General features: G+C 47.1%; 1 protein-coding gene across 4 annotated transcripts in view; it reads right to left on the reverse strand.

Moving 5' to 3' along the window:
• The window catches only part of LOC125435120 (carcinoembryonic antigen-related cell adhesion molecule 5-like), a 110720-nt gene that overhangs the window by 29826 nt on the left and 56260 nt on the right, over positions 1 to 24634 (reverse strand). For all 4 annotated transcript variants that reach the window (XM_048501175.1, XM_048501176.1, XM_048501174.1 and 1 more), the window contains exons 3-6: positions 16297 to 16563; positions 12141 to 12398; positions 5981 to 6256; positions 5265 to 5522 (exon numbers count right to left, since the gene is read on the reverse strand). In XM_048501175.1, the coding sequence (XP_048357132.1) occupies positions 5265 to 5522; positions 5981 to 6256; positions 12141 to 12398; positions 16297 to 16563 (1059 nt within the window). The remainder of the gene's footprint in view (positions 1 to 5264; positions 5523 to 5980; positions 6257 to 12140; positions 12399 to 16296; positions 16564 to 24634) is intronic.

A 24634-nucleotide genomic window follows, 5' to 3' on the forward strand; every position in this document is an offset into this window, starting at 1 on the left:
AGGTAGAGAATAGCGGGGTATAAAAACCAACTCTTCTTTTAGAATCTTTGGTTAACAGGCAAGCAGTCACCACAGTGGTACTGTGTAGACTGGGCTCCCACCCAGCGGGGCAGTTCTTACAGACAGCTCAGTTCCACTCACTGGTACGAAACTTGCGCACAGTCGTGGGAAATGGTTCAAGCAACTATTGCCTTTAGCCAAATACTTCCCCAGATGGAGCAAGGGTGTGGGGAGAGACCATAACTGCCACCTCACACACAGCTGAAAACGAACCACAGGGGATCCTCATTCGCATATTCAGAGGCATGCAAATCTAACCTTCCTGAGAGAAGAAGGCCGAAGAACGCTACCCCTGCGGGTTTAAAACCACCCAAGTGGCACATGCTCAAAGGCCGGTGCAACAGTTGCATGGGAGTTCTGCTGGCAAAGACCGAACCGTGCTCTGTGATTTCGGTTGCTCAGCCAGCCAATCTTCCAAGGTATGGATTTTTTTCAGAGCCCTGTTATTACATACCTGAAGAGTCTGACCCTTAAAGTTTAATATAGTTTCAACTGTTTTGTTTTGGCCCCACTTCTTCCAGAGGAGGACTTACTGGAGTGCAAACTGGCAAAGGTGGTAGAACAGTGGTGGCAAACCTTTGGCACTCCAGATGTTATGGACTACAATTCCCATCAGCCCCTGCCAGCATGGCCAATTGACCATGCTGGCAGGGGCTGATGGGAATTGTAGTCCATAACATCTGGAGTGCCAAAGGTTCGCCACCACGGTGGTAGAATAAAGTGTTCTCATGACCACAAGGAAGCCAGCTTTTGGGTCCCACCCGTCAATTATGATTTTCCGCACAGCAGAAATAAAACGTCTTGAGGATGTTTTAAAAACTGTTTGAGGGAAGAAGTTTGCACAACTCCCCCCCCCCCCCACACACAATCTTCAAAATGTTTTCTTTCTCTTGACCCAGGTTTTTCAAACATCTCTAGAGCAGGGATCCCCAAACTACGGCCCGGGGGCCAAATGTGGCCCCCTGAAGGCATTTATCCGGCCCGCCAGGCATGGGAGCGATGGCTCTATTCATGTGCAGTGGGGGCTCGAGGGAGAGGAGGAACTGGCCCCAACGGCCGTTGATTGCAGTTACATGATGGCACCCCCAAATCTCCATGCATTTTCTGACCCAGAGTTGGAAACTTTACATGTGGCAACGCCTGCTCTGCCCTTCCCTCTCAGCTACTCCATGTGTTGCTCTCAGGCTTTCTGTTCCGCCTCACTCCCATTGGCATCAGCCAGGCTGGCGAATCGCTCGCTGGCTGCTAGGGAGGAAAGAACCCAGGAAGATACCTGATCCTGGGTTAGATGGACTGCTTCATTGGGAAAGTTCTGCTTTTTTTTTTTACAGGGGAAGGTATTCCACAGCCTCCCCAACAATATTTGGAGCCCACCCTGTACTTGACATACTTTGGTCACTGTTCTAAAAATAGACCATGACAGAAAGGCTGAAAGGTGAAATCAAACGTTTTACAATCATTTGTGCATCGGAATTTGTTCATAGTTTTTTTTTAGTCCGGCCCTCCAACAGTCTGAGGGACAGTGAACTGGCCCCCTGTTTAAAAAGTTTGGGGACCCCTGCTCTAGAGTTTGGATTTATACCCCCCTTCCTCTCCTGTAAGGAGTCTCAAAGCAACTTACAAACTCCTTTCCTTCCTCTCCCCCCAATGGACACTTTGTAAGGTAGGTGGGGCTGAGAGAGTTCAGAAGAACTGAGACCAGCCCAGCAGGCTTCATGCGGAGGAGAAGGGAAACAAATCCAGTTCAGCAGATAAGATTCCACCGCTCACGTGGAGGAGTGGGGAATCAAACCCAGTTCTCCAGATTAGAGTCCATCTGCTCTTAATCACTACACCACGCAGACTCTCCAGGGCCTCAGGGAAGGAGCTTTCCAAGTCTGCTACCCTAGATTGTATTGCTTTATTATATGTACGTATGTAAGCCGTCTCGAGTTCCTCTGGGAGATTGGCAGGGTAGAAATGTAATAAACAAACAAACAAACAAACAAATAAAAACATATCCTGCCTACTAACGGATACCTCTTTAACTGTCAGAACCCCAGCCCCCCAAATTATCCTAACCCTATAATCCTAATCCTAACCCTAGCCTGGAAACCACACAGCACCCCAATCCTAACTATAGTTGATAAACTGTGGTGAGAATTCTGTTAAAAGATTTATAGCTCCTTTAGCATGACCACAAGTCCTTCCTAGAATATCTGAAGAAGAGGAGATAGCGATTAAATCAAGCTAGCTCTGTGGAACAGATGTAAGCTAGCTGGGTGTTCCAAGGACTGAATTTTGCAACCTCACAAAATATCCCAGGGACTGAATTTACATATAGGCAAAACACGAGCTCCATTACTGAACTCTTTCAACAGGTCTTGGCCGCCGTCCAGCCCAGCCTGTATAGGAGTTCTCTGTGCTGGAGAGCTATTCAAAACAACGACACCGGTATTCCAAATGAAGTTCTGCGACCTAACAGGAGGAAGACGTGTGGGAACTGGAATTCATGCTGGCAATTTGGTCATCGAACTACGGCTAGGATCCCTCATTTTTAGCCTGACCATTTGTTCCCTCCTCTGCGTCAGCAGGACAAAATTACTGGAATATCATAGAACTTACCAGTAAACCACAGATAATTACAGCAATTGCATTAATTTTAATGATTTTTGGTTATTAAAAAAAGAGCGAGTTGAAAAGGTCGCTAATGCCCAGTGGCCATTAGTAGCTTCCTATCATCCAAGAGAGTAATTATAAAATGAGAAGGGTAAACAAAATAACATCCCTGCCGCATTGTCTCTCTAAAGCGCAACTCAATAAACCTCGTCACTGTTTCCCGAAACCCATGTTTTCGAAACTGAAGGCAGAGATGAAGCGTGACCAGAAGAGACACATGGTCCGGCCCTCGGAAAAAAATATGACTGATTCCTTCCACAACTCATTTGCCTACTTATTGCAGAGAGAACGTTCAAAATATAAACCGTGAGGGAAGGGAGTTTTGAGTGAAGGAGATACTAAGCAGGTGAAACTGAAGCTCAAATCCAGTCAAAAAGCAGAAATGTGTGCACAGGGGGAGGAAGGCAAGAGTCTTGGGAAGAAACCGAATAAAAGGAGATGGTCAAGGCACTTCAAGAAGATACAACCCATGAGGGGTCCCAATTAACAGCCTTCGGTAGCAGCCAATTGCTTTGTATGGAATATTCCCTTTGAGAATCGGACCACATCCCATAGCAGAGAGGGGCCGTGGAAAACAAAGACTGAAGAATACAGTTTGCTGGATAGATAGAAAGTGGTCTACTGCCAAGTTTAATGGCAGATGAGGAGGTTGGGTTTCAGGACAGTTAAGTGGGGGAGAACCAGAAATAGGAATCGGGACAGTTGTACAGGTAATCACTGTGAGGAAAGATGCAATATCAGAGAGTGAGGAACCGCTGAGGACCACAATACCACTAATGGCACACACATAACAACGTGGAAAATGACACAGCATCAGTTCTAGATTTGGAAAACATGGAGGGATCCAGAAGATAGAAAATGGGGGGAAGCAGAAAGATAACTATCGGAAGGGAAGAAGTGACGTGAGAGGAAGACAAGGAACTATTTGTGCAGGGCAGGACTCGTGACCTCACTTCCTTTGCTTTCCACACAGAAAAGGAAAATGTCTCAGATGTTTCCGTCACGACAAAACGGTTCATAGGATTAGCCCTCTCTTGGTGTTTCGGCCTTATAAGTTTGACAAATTAGCCCACCTTGCTTTATGCTCTTATCTTCCAAGGAGTAGCAGTGGCGTACTGGCTAAGAGCAGGTGCACTCTTATCTGGAGGAACCGGGTTTGATTCCCCGCTCTGCCACTTGAGCTGTGGAGGCTTATCTGGTGAACCAGATTGGCTTGTGCTCTCCAACACATGCCAGCTGGGTGACCTTGGGCTAGTCACAGCTTCTCGGAGCTCTCTCAGCCCCACCTACCTCACAGGGTGTTTGTTGTGAGGGGGGAAGGGCAAGGAGATTGTAAGCCCCTTTGAGTCTCCTCCAGGAGAGAAAGGGGGGATATAAATCCAAACTCTTCTTCTTCTTCTTCTACTCTGAAATGTGTGAGGTTATCCCTTGGATAATAATTCCACAGCAAAACCCACAACCCAGCGGCACCTCAAAGGCTAAACAAATATCTTCCAGCAGAAGTTTCGGTGAGTCAGAGCTCACTCCCTCGAATGCATCTCTGACTTACGAAAGCTTATGCTAAAATAAACCTGGTTAGCTTTAAGGTGCTGCTGTTTTCTTTTCATGCGGTGTATTTGTTGTATGCGATAACAATGGAACATTCGGCTTGCCCCCCTCTGATATTTGTGTGTGGTGATTTAGTCTCATGGGGTGGAGTTTCTGCTCAGGTCTGTTTGTTTGTACTGTAGACGGCTTGAGCGACCTTGCCCTGAAACCAATTGTTCCCATCCCTTCATCTTTAATACATGGATTGTGTTCGGAACACAACCGTCTCTGCTGTATGACCAAGGCCCTTTCCGCACATGCAGCATAATGCACTTTCAATCCACTTTCGGTGCACTTTGCAGCTGGATTTTACTGGTCGGAATAGTAAAACCCACTTGCAAACAATTGTAAAAGTGGATTGAAAGTGCATTATTCTGCAAGTGCGGAATGGGCCCTTCAGAGCAGAAACTGGAGCAAATCACCTATTTTGGACTCGCGAGCCAAAGTGAACATTGCACTTCAGCGCCTCTTTTTGTGTGTTTCATAAATCCCACGTTCTTGGGGACTTTACCTAACTGGACAATCCAGCTTCCCTGTTGCTTCTACTAGAGCAGTGATGGCGAACCTTTTCGAGACCGGGTGCCCAAACTGCAACCCAAAACCCACTTATTTATCGCAAAGTGCCAACACGGCAATTTAACCTGAATACTGAGGTTTCAGTTAAGGGAAAACGATTGGCTCCGAGGCACGCATTACTTGGGAGTAAGCTTGGTGATAGTCGGTGGCTTTGCTTTGAAGCAACCGTGCAACACTTTGAACGGGTGAATCACGACCTTAGGAGGGTTTACTCAGAAGCAAGGCCCCCCGACATGACAAACTCTGTGCGTGCATGCCCACAGAGAGGGCTCTGAGTGCCACCTCTGGCACCCGTGCCATAGGTTCACCACCACTGTACTAGAGCCAGTGTGCCCTCAAAGTTCCACAACAGATTCTGACACCCAACCCCTGCCGATACTTACCTAGCACTCGGATCTCCCACACTGTAGCTCTGGAGGTGCCAGTCTTAATATTAGTAGCATTGCAGGTGTAATTCCCGGAATTGTTAAAAGACAGGCCAGGGATCAAGAGCTGGGAGCCGTTCCCAATTTCTTCCATTTCATTAAAGAACCAAGTATACTGAGCCACAGGCTTGGAATCGGCTTGGCAGCGTAGGTTGAGGTCTTTACCCTGTAGGTAATTGTGCTCCTGTGGGGTGATTATGGGGTCATCAGGCCCATCTGGAGCAAACAAAGGAGAGTCACAAGGTGGAAAAACCCAGGAGTATCAAAAATGTGGCCCCTTTCTTCCACCATCCAGTATCTCTCCACAGCCATAAGAGGTGGCTGTCAGTGGTGGTGAACCTTTGGCACTCCATATGTTATGGACTACAATTTCCATCAGCCCCTGCCAGCATGGCCAATTGACCATGCTGGCAGGGGCTGATGGGAATTTCTGGAGTGCCAAAGGTTCGCCACCACGGCTGTAGGTGAAAGGTCATTAAACAAGGAAGCGTTCCTCTTTCCGATCGGATACATTCAATCATCAAAACTGGTTCTAGAAATGTGGCCATTTAGGATAGATTAGGAAATGTGGCCATTTTAGGATAGATACTGAGTATTGGGGATAGCCGCAGACTTCAAGAAGAGCAAAGAAATGCAAAGAAGGATTAAGGGAGTAAGACCGGTGCCAGACTTACAAAACACGTCCAGTGGAAAGGGGTCGCTGGTGTCGTCACTGACGCTGTTATTCCCACGGCAGGTGTAGGAACCTGCATCGGACCGTTGAACTGGGTTCAAGGTGAGCATCTCGTGATTGGGGCCCCAGAGAAGGATGTGACCTCCGTCCTCCAAGGTTTGGTTCTCTTTAAACCAAGTGTATGAGACCTCACTGCCCCGAGAGCTGCAAGTGAGGTTCACTGAATCATTCTCAGTGGTTTCAGAAGGGCCTTGAATGCTTACATTAAAAACTTTCTCTGTAGGGAAAGAAGAGTTGGGGAAAGGAGGGGGAGAAATTATCAAGGGGCAACACAGTCCATTATTATTATTTTTTTCAGTCTGTATGGGACAGTACCAGACACCTGTTATATTCCCTTGGAACTTTCCAGAAACTGAAAGACCACATTACATGTAGTTTATCCTCACTGACAGAAAAGAAGAAAAGAAGTTCAAACTACAGAAGAAGCTTTAAGCAAGAAGGGTTGGAGTTACTGATTTTGGACAGAAAGAGATGCTTCACAGAGAAGATAATTATTTATTTGAGGGGGAATCCCGGAAAGAAATTGTAAACGTCCTGAAGAAAAATAAGAGGTTGTGAACATCAAACTCAGAAAGGGTGATTTAAAAATCAAGATTCTGCTCCAGTGTGAAGATATAAGAAGGTGCCACAGGGAAGAAAATGGATAGCAGCAGTGGTGGGATCCAAAATTTTTTGTAACAGGTTCCCATGGTGGTGGGATTCAAACAGTGGCGTAGTGCCAATGGGGCTGGGCGGGGCACGATGGGGCGTGGGCGGGCATTCTGGAGGCAGAGCATTCCTGGGCGGGGCTGTGGCAAGGACGCAGCCACTGCGCCAGTCCTTGGGCGGGAAACGAATGCATGCAGGCGCAGGCTGCCACGCACGCCTGTGCACCTCCTGCTAGACTGCTTCAAGTTCTGCGCGCTACTGCTGAGAAGAGGGGCATAACTAAAGCAGAAATCACGTGGCAAAATCACCAATTAGTAACCCCCTCTCAGCACACACAAATAGTTAGTAACCTACTCTCAGGAACCTGTGAGAACCTGCTGGATCCCAACTCTGGAAAGCAGGCATACAAAGAGCTTGCCAACGCAACACAGTACCAAAGAAGATGCATTCACTGGTGATTCTGATATGGGGCCATGTGGTTTCTTCTGATGAGACTGCACAGGGCACCCAGTAATTACCAGTGGAAGAGAAGTGAATAAAGGAATCAAGGTTGTTGGGTGGACAGAAAATGATGCAGTACCCAAGGATGAAAAACTGAACAAGCAGTTGCTGATATCAGATGAAGGCTTGGGACATTTGGAAGGGTCCCATTGGCACAGTAAGCAGGACAGGTACAAAGATATTCACCAACATGCACATGATTGGATTTAGTTTTTTGCAGAATGAAGAAACTGCTCGACAGGCATAAGTGAATGGCAAAAATATATCCATTCTGGACAGGGAGGTCACAGAAGAGTGCGAAAAGAGCTGGTATGGAAAGCTGGTTCATTTGCAAACTAGTTTGTGGGAATTCTTGTTTTCACTTCCTTGGATTCCCACAAAAAAGATGCCTATGTATCAAAACACTTGTCTCTGATTGTCTGTGCTAACACTCTTATGGTAGGAATGGGCAACATATGTCTTTGTGGCTTTGGCGTACGAGAAGTCCTGCTCTTGAATGCATATGAATTGGTTTGCACTCCAATTTTGAGCCTTCAAGCACTTTTAGAATTCTGATGCCAGGTGCAACAAAATGGCTGCCACAGGAGGTAGATCTGACTACAAAATGGCAGCTGCAGGAGGTGGAGTCAACCACACAATGGCTGCTTCAGGATTTGGATTCAATTACAAAATGGCTGCCACACCACAGCAGGTGGACCCAACCTCAAAATGGCTGCCACAGGATGTAAAGCCAATTACAAAATGGCCACCACAGGAAGTGCAGCCAACCACACAATGCCTGGGAGTGAGGTTCTGCATAACTCTAATAGTAACTCTTCAACAGATTTCCAATAGTCCCTCCTGGCTCTCCTGGATAAAAGCCCCACTTAGCCTTGTCCACTTCCTGAACACATTTAATGGGGCCAGGAAATGGGTTGGCAGCTACCACGGCAAAGAACATCACACCGGAGGGCCCTGCTCTAGTTGAACAGGGGCAAAAAAAAATCTCTCTTTCTCACAATACTAGAACCAGGGGGCATTCATTGAAAATGCTGGGGGGAAGAATGAGGACTAATAAAAGGAAACACTTCTTCACACAACGTTTGATTGGTGTTTGGAATATGCTGCCACAGGAGGTGGTGATGGCCACTAACCTGGATAGCTTTAAAAAGGGCTTGGACAGATTTATGGAGGAGAAGTCGATGTATGGCTCCCAATCTTGATCCTCCTTGATCTCAGATTGCAAATGCCTTAGCAGACCAGGTGCTCAGGAGCAGCAGCAGCAGCAGAAGGCCATTGCTTTCACATCCTGCACGTGAGCTCTTAAAGGCACCTGGTAGGCCACTGCGAGCAGCAGAGTGCTGGACTAGATGGACTCTGGTCTGATCCAGCAGGCTAATTCTTATGTTCTTATGTTCAAAACTAGTAGGAAAAGACAAGATAGTCTTTTTGATTTGTTAACAATAAGGATATCCCTAGCCAACACAACTCCATTAATATGAACAAATGAGAACATGGGTCTAAACCCTGTTATAGACCTTAGTCCTGGGATCTTAGACCAAGTCCTCAACTAGCAGTACTCTGTTAAACATAGGGGAATCTCTAAATTATGGGTTCAGTCAGCCATAGCTAGATATCATAGTGTGGTTTTACTATACGATGTTGGTCTGACGCAGCAGCAGCAGCAGGTTTGAGCTGGAAGTTGAAAGATGTTTGTCTTTCCAGACTAGAGTGGTTTGGCTTTATTTGTGTTTGTATGAGCTTGGGGGGCTGACACAAGTGTGACAAAGCAAGAGAGATCAAATAACGCCAGGAATGAAATTACGCTGTCAGGATTGGAAAGAAAAAAACACTCACAGAGGAAACCCCCAGTAGATGAAACATGACAAACCTCTCTCTAATGATATCCATAGCCGGGTCTTCAACACAGCCAGGAACCTGGGCTAAGGAATTTTCAGCCTGAGAATCCAGCTCCAGATTCTCACCTTGTCATACGCAACTATGGCTCCAGGCCAAAAATGGTCCGATTTAAATGTCACGTGCAAGAAAAATAGACCTGTGTGACGTGTGTGATCACTTTGTTCTTTTAAATGTTGGCCAGCCACACAACAGACCCAATTTAATCAAGCAGAAAGACACACAAAAAATGGTGATTGGCTTTCATGCATTTCCTTTCCGCTGGGTTCGAGACAGAATCCCAAACCCACACAGGACACTCGACAGGGATTCTCAGACCAAACGGCCGGGAGAGCTGAAACCCTTAATCTGAAGCCATACTAGTGCAGTATGACATAGGGGATGATGGGAATTGTAGTCCATGAACATCTGGAGCCCCATAGGTTGGCCACTCCTGCTCTATAGTTTTGATTAGCACAGGTCTGTATGTTTGGCACTGCCTTGCTCCCCTCTTGACATCAGTGGAAGCAGAATTGCACACAAACTATTTTGCGACATGTTCTAACATCTCTGCCATTTCATTAAAGGGCTACCCTCTCATAAGAAGAGCCCTGCTGGATCAGCCCAGTGGTTCATCTAGTCCAGAGGTCTGCAACCTGCGGCTCTCCAGATGTTCATGAACTACAATTCCAATTGGCCATGCTGGCAGGGGCTGATGGGAATTGTAGTTCATGAACATCTGGAGAGCCATAGGTTGCAGACCCCTGATCTAGTCCACCATTCTGGATCACAGAGAAACCAACCAGTTAAGAACATCAGAAAGAGCCTGCTGGATCAGACCACAGGCCAATTAGTCCAGCACTCTGCTACTCGCAGTGGCCCACCAGGTGCCTTGGGGAGCTCACATGCAAGATGTGAAAGCAATGGCCTTCTGCTGCTGCTGCTGCTGCTCCTGAGCACCTGGTCTGCTGAGGCATTTGCAATCTCAAATCAATGAGGATCAAGATTGGTAGCCACACATCGACTTCTCCTCCAGTTACTTTAGAAGGCCTTGAGGCTGCGGCTTTCTCCTGATGATGCCCCATGGCAGCGCTATTCAGCACACCCTTACTGCTCCTGGATGTTGTCAGAACTAGTGGGTCTATTAACAAAACCCAACTAATTCACCTGTCAAATTGAAGGTACCCAGAACTCCTGGAGAGGCTGGAGCAGGGGTGTCCAACTCTGGTGCCCCAGATGTTCATGGACTACAATTAGCCATGCTTGCAGGGGCTGATGGGGATTGTAGTCCATGAACATCTGGGGCACCAGAGTTGGACACCCTCTGGGCTAGAACCAAACCATGTCTGTTCTTATGCTAGGAAATTGCCCTTCTGAACGTACAAGCTGCCTTTAACCACCATGGCTATTAGCCACAGACAAACCAACCCTCCAGGAATTTGTCTAATTCCCTTTTAAAGCTGTCTATGCTTGGGGCCATCACTAATTATACCCCGATCATACGCTCAACAAAAACACAACATAGGTAGGTTTCTGTCCTGATGAGTAAGTGGTGGAGGTCTCTACCAGAAAAGACTTATCTCAATTCCGTAGGGCCTACAAGATAGAGCCATTCTGCCAGGCCTAGATTTGAGGGCAACAACGGGAAGCATTAGGTCCATCTTGGCTCACTTCCCCTCTTCTACCTCCCCTTTTATCAAATTGGGAAGGGGACAAGTTGATCTGCCCTTGGTTAAGTTTTCAGCACCATCTAGACCAGTGACGGCGAACCTTTTTGAGACCGAGTGCCCAAATTGCAACCCAAACCCCACTTATTTATCGCAAAGTGCCAACACGGCAATTTAACCTGAATGCTGAGGTTTTAGTTTAGAAAAAAAAACGGTTGGCTCCCTCTTCCTCTGCCCCACTCGCTCGAGCAGGGGCCGGCCTGCTCTAGCCTCCAGCAAGTCCCGCACGCACCGCTCTGTGCCCCTCTAGCACCTCTGCCTCCTCTGCGCCCCCCCCCCCCTCGGGCAGCACAGGTACCAGGCCCGCCAGCCAAATCCTCCCCTGCTCACGCTTGGTGCACTGCCTTGCGATCGTTCTCAGTGGCCCAGGCCAACCCTGATGTTTTTGTGGGGGGTGATTTTCCACTCCCCACATGGTGAACTCTGTTTGTGCGTGCCCACAAAGAGGGCTCCCAGTGCCACCTCTGGCACCCGTGCCATAGGTTCGCCATCACTGATCTAGACTATGTCTTTTATCATTGCTATTTTACATGGCATTTTGTGTCCTTGTATTGTATACGCATGTTGTGAGCCACTCCAAGCCCACTTCGGTGGCAGAGACAGGGGCATCGAATAAAAATAAAATAATGATGATCCAATGCTACTGGTTACTCACATGCTAAAGGGATGGATCCCACCCAACTCATGCAAATCACACTTGCTAATTGCACCCTCTACACTTGTTAACCGATGCAAATGAGTTTTGGGTGTTTTGGATTTATATCCCCCCTTTCTCTCCTGCAGGAGACTCAAAGGGGCTTACAATCTCCTTGCCCTTCCCCCCTCACAACAAACACCCTATGAGGTAGGTGGGGCTGAGAGAGCTCCGAGAAGCTGTGACTAGCCCAAGGTCACCCAGCTGGCGTGTGTGGGAGTGTACAGGCTAATCTGAATTCCCCAGATAAGCCTCCACAGCTCAGGCAGCAGAGCTGGGAATCAAACCCGGTTCCTCCAGATTAGATGCACGAGCTCTTAACCTCCTACGCCACTGGTTCTTTCTCCCACCCTGGACATTCCACACACACATATATATACTCCACTTGCTTTACTACCATCAGATCCTCTGAAGATGCCAGCCACAGATGCAGGCGAAACGTCAGGAGCAAATGCTACCAGAACACGGCCATACAGCCCGGAAACCACACAACACCCCAGTGATTCAGGCCGTGAAAGCCTTCGACAATACAACTACGACAATAATTTGTCTCAAAGAACATTCACCGCTTGGTCGCTCTTCAAACACAGGTATGTTTGGCCCTCGGCGGCCCCGGCGGCAGAGATCTCGTGCGACTCCCTCCTGCAGATACTCACCCAACACCCTGATCTTCAGAGTTGAGGAGCTGGAAAGGTTGGTCTCGGAGTTGAAAGCGCTGCAGGTGTAATTCCCAGCCATGTCGAAGGACAGACTAGGTATCGAGAGCTGGGGGCTCTTCTCGGGAAACTCGCTTCCGTTGAAGGACCAGGTGTACTCTGGTGGCGGAAGGGAGTCAGCGCGGCAGTGGAGAGTGAAGGCTGAGCCCTCGGCATAATCGTACTGCTGGGGGCTGATTATCGGCACAGCTGGCCCATCTGGAGCAAATACAGGAGAGTCATATGTTGGGGGGGGAAGGCAAACAATTTTGGCCGGGGGTGGGTGGGGCTGAATTAGAGCCTTCTCGCCATCTTCCACCAAATGCTCTATAGTAGGGGTGGCCAACCTGTGGTGCTCCGGACAGACGTGTAGCGGCAATGGGGACATCGGGGCGGCTTGTCCTGGGTGCTGCCATTGCTGTCAGGTGCTGGGGTAGGGCCAGGGGTGTTTTGGGAGATAGGGGTGGGGTGGGGTGGGGCAGGAGGGGGGCGCACGGGCAGCTCATGCCCCGGGTGCAGTTTTCCCTCCCTCTGTCTCTGGCTCCAGATGTTCATGGACTACAATTCCCATCAGCCCCTGCCAGCATGGCCAATCGGCCATGGGAATTGTAGACCAGGAACATCTGGAGAACCATAGGTTGGCCATGCTGGCAGGGGCTGATGGGAATTGTAGTCCATGAACATCTGGAGCGCCATAGGTGCGCCACACCTGCTCTATGGTTTGGACCAGCACAGGTCTGTGTGTTTGGCGCTGCCTCGCTCCTCTCTTGACATCAGTGGAAGCAGAATTGCACACAGAAGTCTCTGTTCAGACATCCCATCTAGAGAGAACATCTGAGTGATGTTTGCTTAGGGTGTGTCTACTACACTCCAATTTTAAAATCTGTTTTATTCCCAGACAATCCACTGTCTTGATGAACGAGGCGGATTAGAAGGAATGAATCCTTTCAAAACTGTACTAGTCGAGGTTCTGTGAAGGAAGCTATGACATGCTTCAAACTACGGTAGTTGGGAGACCTTCAAAGCTACAATTATGGCCTTTTTTAAAAAAGGTTTATTGTTCTGTCGCCAAAGAGCAAAACAGGCAACAGAGCAGATTTTCAAAGGAAGTTAAGCAAAAGGCCATTCGCGGCCTTGGCCCTGCTTATCTGAGGGACCGTCTCTCCCTATATCGCCCTTCTCCCTAGAGCCCCTCCCGCTCTCATCGAGGCCGGACCTACTGGTGATCCCTGGCCCCAAGGCGATCCGGCTGGCCTCTACAAGGGCCAGGGCTTTTACAGCTCTGGCCCCTACCTGGTGGAACAGGCTTCCAGGTGAGATCAGGGCCCTGCGGGACTTACAAAGTTTCCGCAGGGCCTGTAAAACGGACCTGTTCTGCCAGGCGTTTGGCCAGCCGGGATGATGTCAACTTCGCCATAAGAACATCTGGCCTCCCGTGGGTACATAAAGTGGGAAGGACGGGTTGTTTAGTATTTTATAGTATAGTACAGCCATCTGTAGTTAGTATTTTATATATTATTTTATGTAAATTATGTATTGATGTTTTAAATTGTTTTAATGTTGATGGACACCGCCCTGAGCCTTTGGGGAGGCGGTATACAAATATAAATAATAAATAAATAAATAAAATTAGGAGATCTAGAGATGATAAAACAGGAGCAGAGAATGAATGTCTCCAAAATATTATCAGTAGAATGGCTTTGAGAATTTGATTTTTAGAATGAGGTGACTTGGTCATGAGCCAGCCAGAAGAACACGGAATGAAGGGGCTATTGGAAAAGTTTTAAAACAGGCCAGAGCCAAAACAGATATGTCTATATAATATCTGAAATGTGGATCATGCTCTTTGTGAAGACAGCTAGACATCAGCCATTTTTGTTAAGGCAATTAGATATCTATAGCTTTACAGTTTTACACCAGTAAATTTAATACAGGCATGGTAATTCCCCATTACTGTTCAGACTCTATTTATTTGGATATAACTTTATCTTATAATTCCTGTAACAGGAGTGCAGTGAATATCCATGCTGCCAAAATATACTGGATTACAAATGCCTGGCCTGAAAATATCTCTGGTGGTGTTCAGACTTTACTGCCGTGAATATAATAACTGGTAGTGGTTAAGGTGTTGGCCTAGGATCTGGGAACCCGTGTTCAAATCCCCATTCTGCAATGGAAATTTGCTGGGTCACCTTGAGTCTGTTATAGATTCTCAGGTGTTTGGATGGGAGACTTCAAATGGATACCAGGGGTATGATGCAGAGGTAGGCAGTGGTAAACCACCTCTGGACGTCTCTTGCCTGTAGGGTTGGTCATTTCTGCACAGTCAAAATATCCTGGGTTGAGCAAGAAAAATATCCCTGTGCAGTGGAGATGTTCGCACGATTCCTGGTCCTAAAATGGTTTGCCCTGTGATATCTCCCTCATTTCAGGGTATTCAAAAACTACCAAATTGGTGATTCTTTTCAAAAATCCTAGGATGATCCTGTTACAGCCTGCTACCGGGTAAACACCGATTGGGAGCAGAACCGGTTTATTTTTCCTGCCCAGCCTCCTGATCTCCCTGCCTGACGTTCATTCAAGCTGCCACTCAAAAGCAACAGCCAATCAGAACACGGGACACTGGGCATGCTCAGATACACTTGCAGCTGCCACTCAAAAACAACAGCCAATCAGAACTTGGGACACCGGGCATGCTCAGATACACTTGCAATGTAAATACAGAAGTCTCGGGCTTGTTCAAAAGAAATTGGAGTATTTCCTCCTGGTCTTCACTGGATTCCTTCACAAAACAGGCAGCCATGTGAACAAAAAAACTAGGATCAAACTGACCAGGACTGTAAGGAACTGGTGCTACACAGGTATAATTATGCTGTGCGGAAACGACCATAATGAGAAACATGCAAAAATCCAACCAGGTTGGAGGATGGTGGCAGTCTTACAACCATAATTTTACACATAATACCAGTATTGTGACCAAGATTTGTATTGAGCTACGCAGATGATGTTGGCTTTAACCACCAATTTTTTTTTCAACAACTTTTATCACGACCGCTAGAAAGAAACTGGCTATGTGAAAAGGCTTGGTTTAAAGGACTGATTCAAAAGATTCAAGCAACACCATCATCACGTTTCCACACTGAGCAAGACTCAGAGATGGTAAGGGAAAAAATGGGCACGTTTGGGGTATTAAAATGAATCAGGTTCTATGAAGTTGGGAAAGATATTCTAACCAGATTGTTTTTAAGTATTGATATTTGCAAGTATGAATTAATGCATTTATCAGAGATACATTTAAAGTGTTCATTGCTGTAGACACATCGTGTAATTTATCTAAGAATAAATATTTTTAATTATTAAGAATTATTATTTTTTATTAGAATAACTGGGTGAATATTTGGGAGGTATGGATGAACTCAAAGGAGAGTTTGTTTTTTATTTAGTTAGCTTTTAAAAATATTTGTTAGTCACCTTTCCTCCTAAGGGAACACACCTCTTGGTGTAGATCTATTATTACTGGTCTTTTAAAAACTAATCATATACAAAATGTTCTTCTGGCTGGTTGTCCCTAGCCCCTCGATGATGCAGTTGGCCTCCACCTGGGCCAGGGCCTTTACAGCCCTGGCCCCTGCCTGGTGGAACACTTTACCACCAGCTATCTGGGCCCTGCGGGATCTTGGAGAGTTCCGCAGGGCCTGTAAGACCGAATTGTTCCACCGGGCGTTTGGAGGGGCCGACCACTGATGCGCGCCCTCCTCCTCCCCCTTTTACACTCTGGGCCCTAATTTCTATGGGGCCCTCTGGGTTTGTTTTTTCCAGGGTGGGTTGATTAAGTTTTACGAAGTTTTGTGCTGGATGCCGCTGTAATCTTGTTTAATCCGCTGTTTTAAATGGGGATTTTAATGTGATTGTTTGTTATTGTGTTGTTCACCACCCAGAGCCCTTCGGGGGAGGGGAGGTATATAAGATTGATTATTAATTAATTGATTGATTGATTGATTGATTGATTGATTAATTAAAATGTATAAACTGGCCCTCTCCAGGACTTGAGTCCATTTTGCATATGCTACACTCCCAGGATGGTCAAACCCTCCCTCTCTGACCGAGCAAAACTTACAGAAGACCTTCAGCGGATAGGTGGCGCTGGAGTTGGAGAAACTGTTATGTCCATAGCAGGTATAGCTGCCTGTGTCATTTCGCCAGGTTGGGTTGAATGTGAGGCTGCTGTAATTCACAGAGATGTGCCCTGCAGACTCCAGCGTCTGGCCCCCTTTTGACCAGACGTAGGAAACATTGGTGCCAACAGAAGAACAGGTCAGAACGGTGAGCTCGTTTTCAATGACCTTGGCGGGGTGACTGGTGATGCTGACATTGGACACACGTTCTGCAGAGAAAGAAAAGAGGGGAAGCGGTGGGGAGATATGGGAGTTATTGGAGATTAAAAAGGAGTAACGGGACCACCGCGCGGTTCTTCGTTCGTTCTTGACGTCTGTGTTCCAACTCCAACTGCCATTTGAGAAGCAGTTGTGCAATCCCGTTGTTGAGGAGAAGGGTTGAGCCACTCATGTAGGTAGGGGACCTTACTGAACTCAAATCTTTTAGAACCTGATGGACAGGAAGAGCTGGAGAGAAAGTTTTCATCAGAGTGGATCGTCGCCATTGGGATACACAGATTTCTCGGTGTAAAATATTCAGTGGAGGACAAATGTTAAAGGGACAGCGGACAACAGGAAAAGATGAGGAAGTTGATGGAAAGTTGAAGAAGATAGCTGCTGGTAATAAATGGTCCCACAAGTCCTTCAGGCACCATGGAAGACAGAGCCGATGGTTGTAATAGAATGAGTGTGATGACTATGGAAGACCAGGCAATAGGAAAGAAATAACAGAGTTTGCTCCTCTCTGAATAGGTCTTCTATGTAGATTTGGTGCAAAGGAGTGGAGAAGTTTCGGGACAGAGTAGCTGAGGAGGAGGGAGATGTTCTGGGTAAAAATCGGAATGAAAGAAAGCGGGTGCAAGCAGGAAACAGAAAAGAAAGAAAACATATGAGCTACTCCACTCAATTCAACATCAGCTGGTTGGGCATAGTTTCTCAGCCACTGGCCACTGAACTAGAAGAACACGATGACCATCACAGCATTATAAAGAAAGGGCTCGGTGAAAAAGGACACGTAAAGGAGAATCGATGCCAGAAACTTGCACATGATGTACACGGCGCATTCCTGATAAGTAGGGAACAATAGCAACTCAAGAAGAGACAACATTTCATAACAATGATTGAGTGAGGCAAGCCCAAAACACTTAAATTTGACCTGAAGAATGGAAACTTTGTAGTACACCAGGAACAGAAGTGAAACCGTTGTCATTCAAAATTAAACAGAGCAACGTTGAGGCAAAAGGAATGCCCAACCGAAGTGAAGTGATGGAGCGGGTATGAAGCTAGCTACGGAGCATCTGACTGGTGCCCACTGAGAACCATGGATTCGGAACCAGAATCAAAGAAGAGGGGAAAAGAGAGAAACGACCCACTGTGCATGGCGAAAGTTCCAGAGTAGGAACGTCCGACCCCAAAGTCCAAAATAGCAACACAACCGAGTCCAACCAAAATTAGACTTGAGAGATGAAGCATGCGGTACTGGTTGTTACTATATCAACAGAACAGGAAGGCAAGTTGTCTAGAGAGGTCAAGCCGCACACTTCAGTTACTCACCCAGGATACTGATCTCAAGGCTGGAGGCATTGGAGTAACCGGTGTGGTTATTAGTGGCTCTACAAGTATAATTCCCGGCATTGCTCTCCAAGAGATCCAGGATCAGGAGCTGAGAACCAGATTGGTCTTCCAGGAGTTCATCGTTGAACCACCAAGAATAGTTTGCAGATGGGTTGGAGTCGGCCAGGCAGGAGAAGTTGAGGGTGGAACCCTCATTATAAACTGACTCTTGGGGTTCGATTACAGGCCTATCAGGCCCGTCTGGAGCAAACAAAGGAAAGCTACATGTTGAAACAGGCTACGCTGTCCAAGCAATAGTTGGAAATACATCCCCCACTGTTAGTGTCAAAGGCTGCAGAACTTAGCCCTTTGACTCATCTGTTTTCCAAGTCCTGACCAGGAGTAAACCATAATCACATGGAGACAAAACTCAGGAATTTATTGCCCAAGATACATTCTTCCTGTGGGATGTATTTTGGAACAGGATAACATCCTACTGTTAGGTCTCTGGCTATGCTGTTCGGATGGGCGGCCAGTGGTGGGATTCAACGGGTTCGCACCACTTTGGCAGAATTGGTTGCTAAAACGGTGCTTGTAAACCACCAGTTGTTAAATTATTGGAATCCCACCACTGGAAACAGTTGTTAAATTATTTGAGTCCCACCACGGAATACACGCCACCCAGCCTTTCCTTTAGTGTCCATAATCTGAGAAAGAGGAAACTAGGAGGGCAAGGAGACGGTTCTAGCCAACTTATGAATAAAAAGGCACAATTTAATGAAAATAAAAGCTTGTAGAGCGGTTTTTTAAAAATCAATCTAGGTTGTCTTTAGTTTTTGGAGGGGTTGCAGGGTTTAGCCACAGCTTGTAAGAGCCAATTGGTTTGGTCAGAAAAGCAGATAGCAATGATTCTGTTTGTTGATCTATCGCCCACTGGATTCCATTTATGTTCAATTCAGGAATTCCTTTGAGGAAATGTTGTGGCTTCCCAGACCAGTGAGACACTCAGGCAGTCCAGGAGAAGGGGAGAAGTCAAAGCCATTCCCTCTCATGTATCTGGTGCATTCAATCTATCTAGAAAATATCCCAAAGACTGCCCAGTTCTACAGGAAAGCTAGTCCCTCTGTGCCATGAATCTTTGCAGGTGGCCAATCACTCCCTACTTCAGCATATGTTGTATCAAAAGATTGCTGTGGGGTTAAAATGGGAAAGGAAGAACCATACAACCCTGGGTTCCTTAAACACATGGAGGGGCGGACATGGACAAGACAGGCAGTTGGACAGCAAACATGTGGCTGAGGTAACGTGCTCTCTCCTCAGAGTTATCTCCACATAGCCAGACTAGACTTACATAAAATGTCCAGCCAGAAAGGCTCACTGGACTCGGAAGAGAAGTCGTTGACCGCTTGGCAGACGTAGTTGGCAGTGTCATTTCTGGAACTAGGGGTGAACGTGAGGGTCTTGTTTTGGTCTGATAGAAAGACACGATCTCCTGGTTCCACCAGCTGGTTTCCCTTGAGCCAGGAGTAAAAAACATGGCCACCTAGAGAGGTGCAAGTCAACTGGACGGTGTGGTACTCTACAGGTGTGGAAGGGCCACTAATGATGACATTAGATACAGCAGCTGTTGGGGAAAAAAGGTTGCAAAAGAATACCATGTTTGTTTGCAATGCCACATTATCCTTTGAAGGTAGCAAGATGGACAGAACTAACATGAAGAGAATCAGGCAACTGGCACAGACAGAAAGGGGCAGAAGGTCGCCAGGAATTAAAGTCAGAAATGGGATTTGGTGGCCAACATTGAAAACCTTCAGTCAAAACACGAAACCCCAGCGGGAAAGACAGACAAGCCAATAACTTGTGCTCACAACAGAAATATTGAGGGGACCCGATGCGATCCTCCCATGGTCAACAGAAATATGGACACAACTGCCGGAGAAAATTGGCACCACAAAAATAGACAAGCCGTGTCCCGGGAAGACAATGAAGAAGAGAATTGGTCCAGTGGTTGATTGATGGTTGACAGGTTGTGATTTGGGAAGAAGGAAAGAAAGATGCAAAGGACATAACAGAGGCGTGGGGAATGGGTGATTCCCGCACCACAGAAAAGTCATCATTATTAATCCATTGATCCAGTGTAGTCAATACATAAATGTTCTACCAGGGTGCATCCAAACAAGTCTGAGCTAGACATATACACTTGGTAAGGGAGCTACAGTTGGCACAACTACAAAGTACATTATGGGAAGAAGTCCCACCTTGAAATAACAGGAGATCTGATTACAATTGCCCATGTGTGGGTCAAAAAGAAGACCACAAGGAGACAGGAAACCAAAAGGGAAACTTGAATGAGACAGGTGAACCAAAGCTTGACTTTTGAGAGGAAGCATGCTGTCCCCATAGTCAATAGATCCGCAACACTGGAAGGCAAGTTGTCCTGAGACATCAAGCTGCACACTTCAGTTACTCACCCACGATACTGATCTCAAGGCTGGAGGTATTGGAGTAACTGGTGTGGTCATTAGTGGCGTTACAAGTATAATTCCCGGCATTGCTCTCCAAGAGATCCGGGATCAGGAGCTGAGAACCGTATTGGTCTTCCAGGAGTTCATCGTTGAACCACCAAGCATAGTTTGCAGATGGGTTGGAGTCGGCCAAGCAGGAGAGGTTGAGGGTGGAACCCTCATTATAAACGGACTCTTGGGGTTCAATTACAGGCCTATCGGGCCCGTCTGGAGCAAACAAAGGAAAGCTACATGTTGAAACTGGCTACGCTGTCCTAGCAGTAGCTGGAACTACATCCCCCACTGTGTGTGTCAAAGGGTACAGCACCTAGCCCTTTTAACTCAACTGTTTTCCAAGTCCGGAACAGAGATAGACATAATCACATGGAGATAAAACTCAAGAATCCAGTCCCTGAAAAACAGGGGAAGTTATTTGGAATAGAATAACATCCTCCTGCTAGATCGCTGGCTACACGTTTAGAATGGGCATCAGAGCTGAGTCAATACACAAACACTAGCCTTTGCATTGGTATCCATCATCTGAGGGAGAGGAAACTAACCAGGAAATGAGGTGGTTCTTGTGGAATGACCTATAAAGAGGTCCAAAGCAGTGAAAATCAGTTTTTTTAATTGACCTAGGGCCGTGGTGGCGATGCTGGCAGGGGATGATGGGAACTGCAGTCCATAACATCTGGAGTGCCAAAGGCATGATGCTGGCAGGGGATGATGGGAACTGCAGTCCATAACATCTGGAGTGCCAAAGGTTCGCCACCCCTGACCTAGGGCATAGGTGACAAATTCGCAGCTCTCCAGATGTTATGGACTACAGTTCCCATCACCCCCTGCCAGCATGATGCTGGCAGGGGATGATGGGAACTGCAGTCCATAACATCTGGAGGGCCGCAAGTTTGACACCTGTGATCTAGGGTTTCTTTAGTCTCTCTTACATTTGCTGGGCTTAGCCACAGCGGGTAGGACCCAATCAGCTTGAACTGACAGACAAATAGAAATGATTCCGTATGCTCATCTATCAGCCACCTCCATCTATGCACTTGACGGGTATTCCCTCCATGAAGCGTTTTCACTGCCTAAACCAGAGGTCTGCAACCTATGGCTCTCCAGATGTTCATGGACTACAATTCCCATCAGTCCCTTCCAGCATGGCCAACTGGCCATGCTGGAAGGGGCTGATGGGAATTGTAGTCCATGAACATCTGGAGAGCCACAGGTTGAAGACCCCTGGCCTAGACCTTTGGGCCACTCCAATGTTACAGCAGAAGAGGAGAGGTCAAGTTCTTATGCATCTGATGCATTCAATGTATCCATATAACAGCTCAAAGACTGCTTAAACAGAGAGGGAGGCTAGCCCCTTTCTAGCATGAATTTTGGAAGGTAGCCAAGTCACTCACTATTTCAGTCTATGTGTTATCACAAGATTGCTGTGCGGATAAAATTGGAAAGGAAGAACCATTCATCTCTGAGTTCCTTAGACGAAGGGAAGGGAGAACATGGACAAGAGGGGCAGTTGGACACTAAAGACGTGGCTGAGGTAACGTGCTCTCTCCTCAGAGTTATCACCACATAGCCAGACTAGACTTACAGAAAATGTCCAGCCTGTAAGGCTCACTGGACTCGGAAGAGAAGTCGTTGACCGCTTGGCAGACGTAGTTGGCAGTGTCATTTCTGGAGCTAGGGGTGAACGTGAGGGTCTTGTTTTGGTCTGATAGAAAGACACGATCTCCTGGTTCCACCAGCTGGTTTCCCTTGAGCCAGGAGTAAAAAACATGGCTACCTAAAGAGGTGCATGTCAGTTGGACGGTGTGGTACTCTACAGGTGTGGAAGGGCCACTGATGGTGACATTAGATACGGCAGCTGTTGTGGAAAAAAGGTTGCAAAAGAATACCATGTTTGTTTGCAATGCCACATTATCCTTTGAAGGTAGCAAGACGGACAGAACTAACATGAAGAGAATCAGGCAACTGGCACAGACAGAAAGGGGCAGAAGGTCGCCAGGAATTAAAGTCAGAAATGGGATTTGGTGGCCAACATTGAAAACCTTCGGTCAAAATACAAAACCCCAGCGGGAAAGACAGTCAAGCCAAAAACTTGTGCTCACAACAGAAATATTGAGGGGGCCCGAAGCGATCCTCCCATGGTCAATGGAAATATGGACACAAATGCCGGAGAAAATTGGCACTGCAAAAATAGACAAGCCGAGTCCCGGGAAGACAGTGAAGAAGAGAATTTGTCCGGTGGTTGATTGATGGTTGACAGGTTGTGACTTGGGATACCAGGGTACCGAGATATCAGAGTAGGAAAGTCGAACTAAAAAGTCCAAACTGATGACACAATTGATTCTGGCCAACAGAAGTTGGACTTGAGAGATGAAGCATGCTGTCCTGGGAATCAATAAATCCGCCACACCGGAAGGCCTGAGATGTCAAGCTGAACACGTCAGTTACTCACCCAGGATACTGATCTCGAGGCTGGAGGTATTGGAGTAAGCAGTGTGGTCATTAATGGCTCTACAAGTATAATTCCCGGCATTGCTCTCCAAGAGATCCAGGATCAGGAGCTGAGAACCGTATTGGTCTTCCAGGGGTTCATCGTTGAACCACCAAGCATAGTTTGCAGATGGGTTGGAGTCGGCAAAGCAGGAGAGGTTGAGGGTGGAACCCTCATTATAAATGGTCTTTTGGGGTTCAATTAGGGGGCTGTCGGGCCCATCTGGAGCAAACAAAGGAAAGCTACATGTTGGAACAGGATACACTGTCCTAGAAGTAGCTGGAACTACATCCCGCACTGTCAGCGTCAAAGGATGCAGCGCCCTAGACCAGAGGTCTGCAACCTGTGGCTCTCTAGATGTTCATGAACTACAATTCCCATCAGCCCCTGCCACCATGGCCAATTGATGGTTATGCCACCAAGAATAGTTTGTAGGTGGGTTCAAGTCAGCAAAATAGGAGAGGTTGAGGGTGGAACCCTCATTATAAATTGTCTTTTGGGGTTCAATTAGAGGGCTGTGGGGCCCATCTGGAGCAAACATGTTGAAACAGGATACACTGTCCTAGAAGTAGCTGGAACTACATCCCGTACTGTCAGCGTCAAAGGATGCAGCGCCCTAGACCAGAGGTCTGCAACCTGTGGCTCTCCAGATGTTCATGAACTACAATTCTGTGTGCAATTCTGTTTCTACTGATGTCACGAGAGGAGCGAGGCAGTGCCAAACACACAGACCTGCGCTAGTCCAAACTATAGAGCAGGTGTGGCCCACCTATGGCGCTCCAGATGTTCATGGACTACAATTCCCATCCGCCCCTGCCAGCATGGCCAACCTATGGTTCTCCAGATGTTCATGGTCTACAATTCCCATGGCCAATTGGCCATGGTGGCTGGGGCTGATGGGAATTGTAGTCCATGAACATCTGGAGAGCCACAGGTTGCAGACCCCTGCCCTACACCTTCTTAATCATTTGTTTCCCAAGTCCTGACCAGGGGCAGCCATAATGTCATGGAGACGAAACTCGGGAATTCAGTGCCCAAGAAACATGCTCCCTTTGGGATTTTTTTTATTTTTGAAAAGGATAACATCCTACTGCTAGGTCTCTCCCAGGACTATTAGGATGGGCGGCAGGGCTGAATCTATACACCCCCTCTATCCTTTCCGCTGTTATCCATCATCAGGAGAAGAGGAAACTTGCTAAGAAAAGAGATCGTTCCAGCAGGCTTATGAATGAAGAGGCACAATGGCAAGGTGAAATAAAAGCCTGTAGGTGTGTCTTTTTTCAATTGATCCACGGTGTCTCTAGTCTCCGTAACGTTTGCTGGGATTGGGCACAGTTGGTAAGAGCGAATTGGCTTGGTACAAAGGCAAATAGCAATGATTCCAGTGGTGGTGAACCTTTGGCACTCCAGATGTTATGGACTACACTCCAGATGTCATGGACTACAATTCCCATCAGCCCCGATTGGCCATGCTGGCAGGGGCTGATGGAAATTGTAGTCCATAACATCTGGTGTGCCAAAGGTTCGCCACCACAGCCATAGGCTCATATATTGGACACTGGATTCCATGTATGTTTAGTACAGGAATTCCCTGCACAGAATGTCTTCATATGGTAGACCTGTGGACCACTCCAGTGTTAGAGCAGATGGGGAGATGCCCACCCCTTCGCTCTTACGGACCAGGGGCATTTTATGGATCCATACTGTAGCCCAAAGACTGCCTCGCCTCAGAGGAAG

Source organism: Sphaerodactylus townsendi, linkage group LG06, assembly GCF_021028975.2.
Source record: "Sphaerodactylus townsendi isolate TG3544 linkage group LG06, MPM_Stown_v2.3, whole genome shotgun sequence".
NCBI lineage: Eukaryota > Metazoa > Chordata > Lepidosauria > Squamata > Sphaerodactylidae > Sphaerodactylus > Sphaerodactylus townsendi.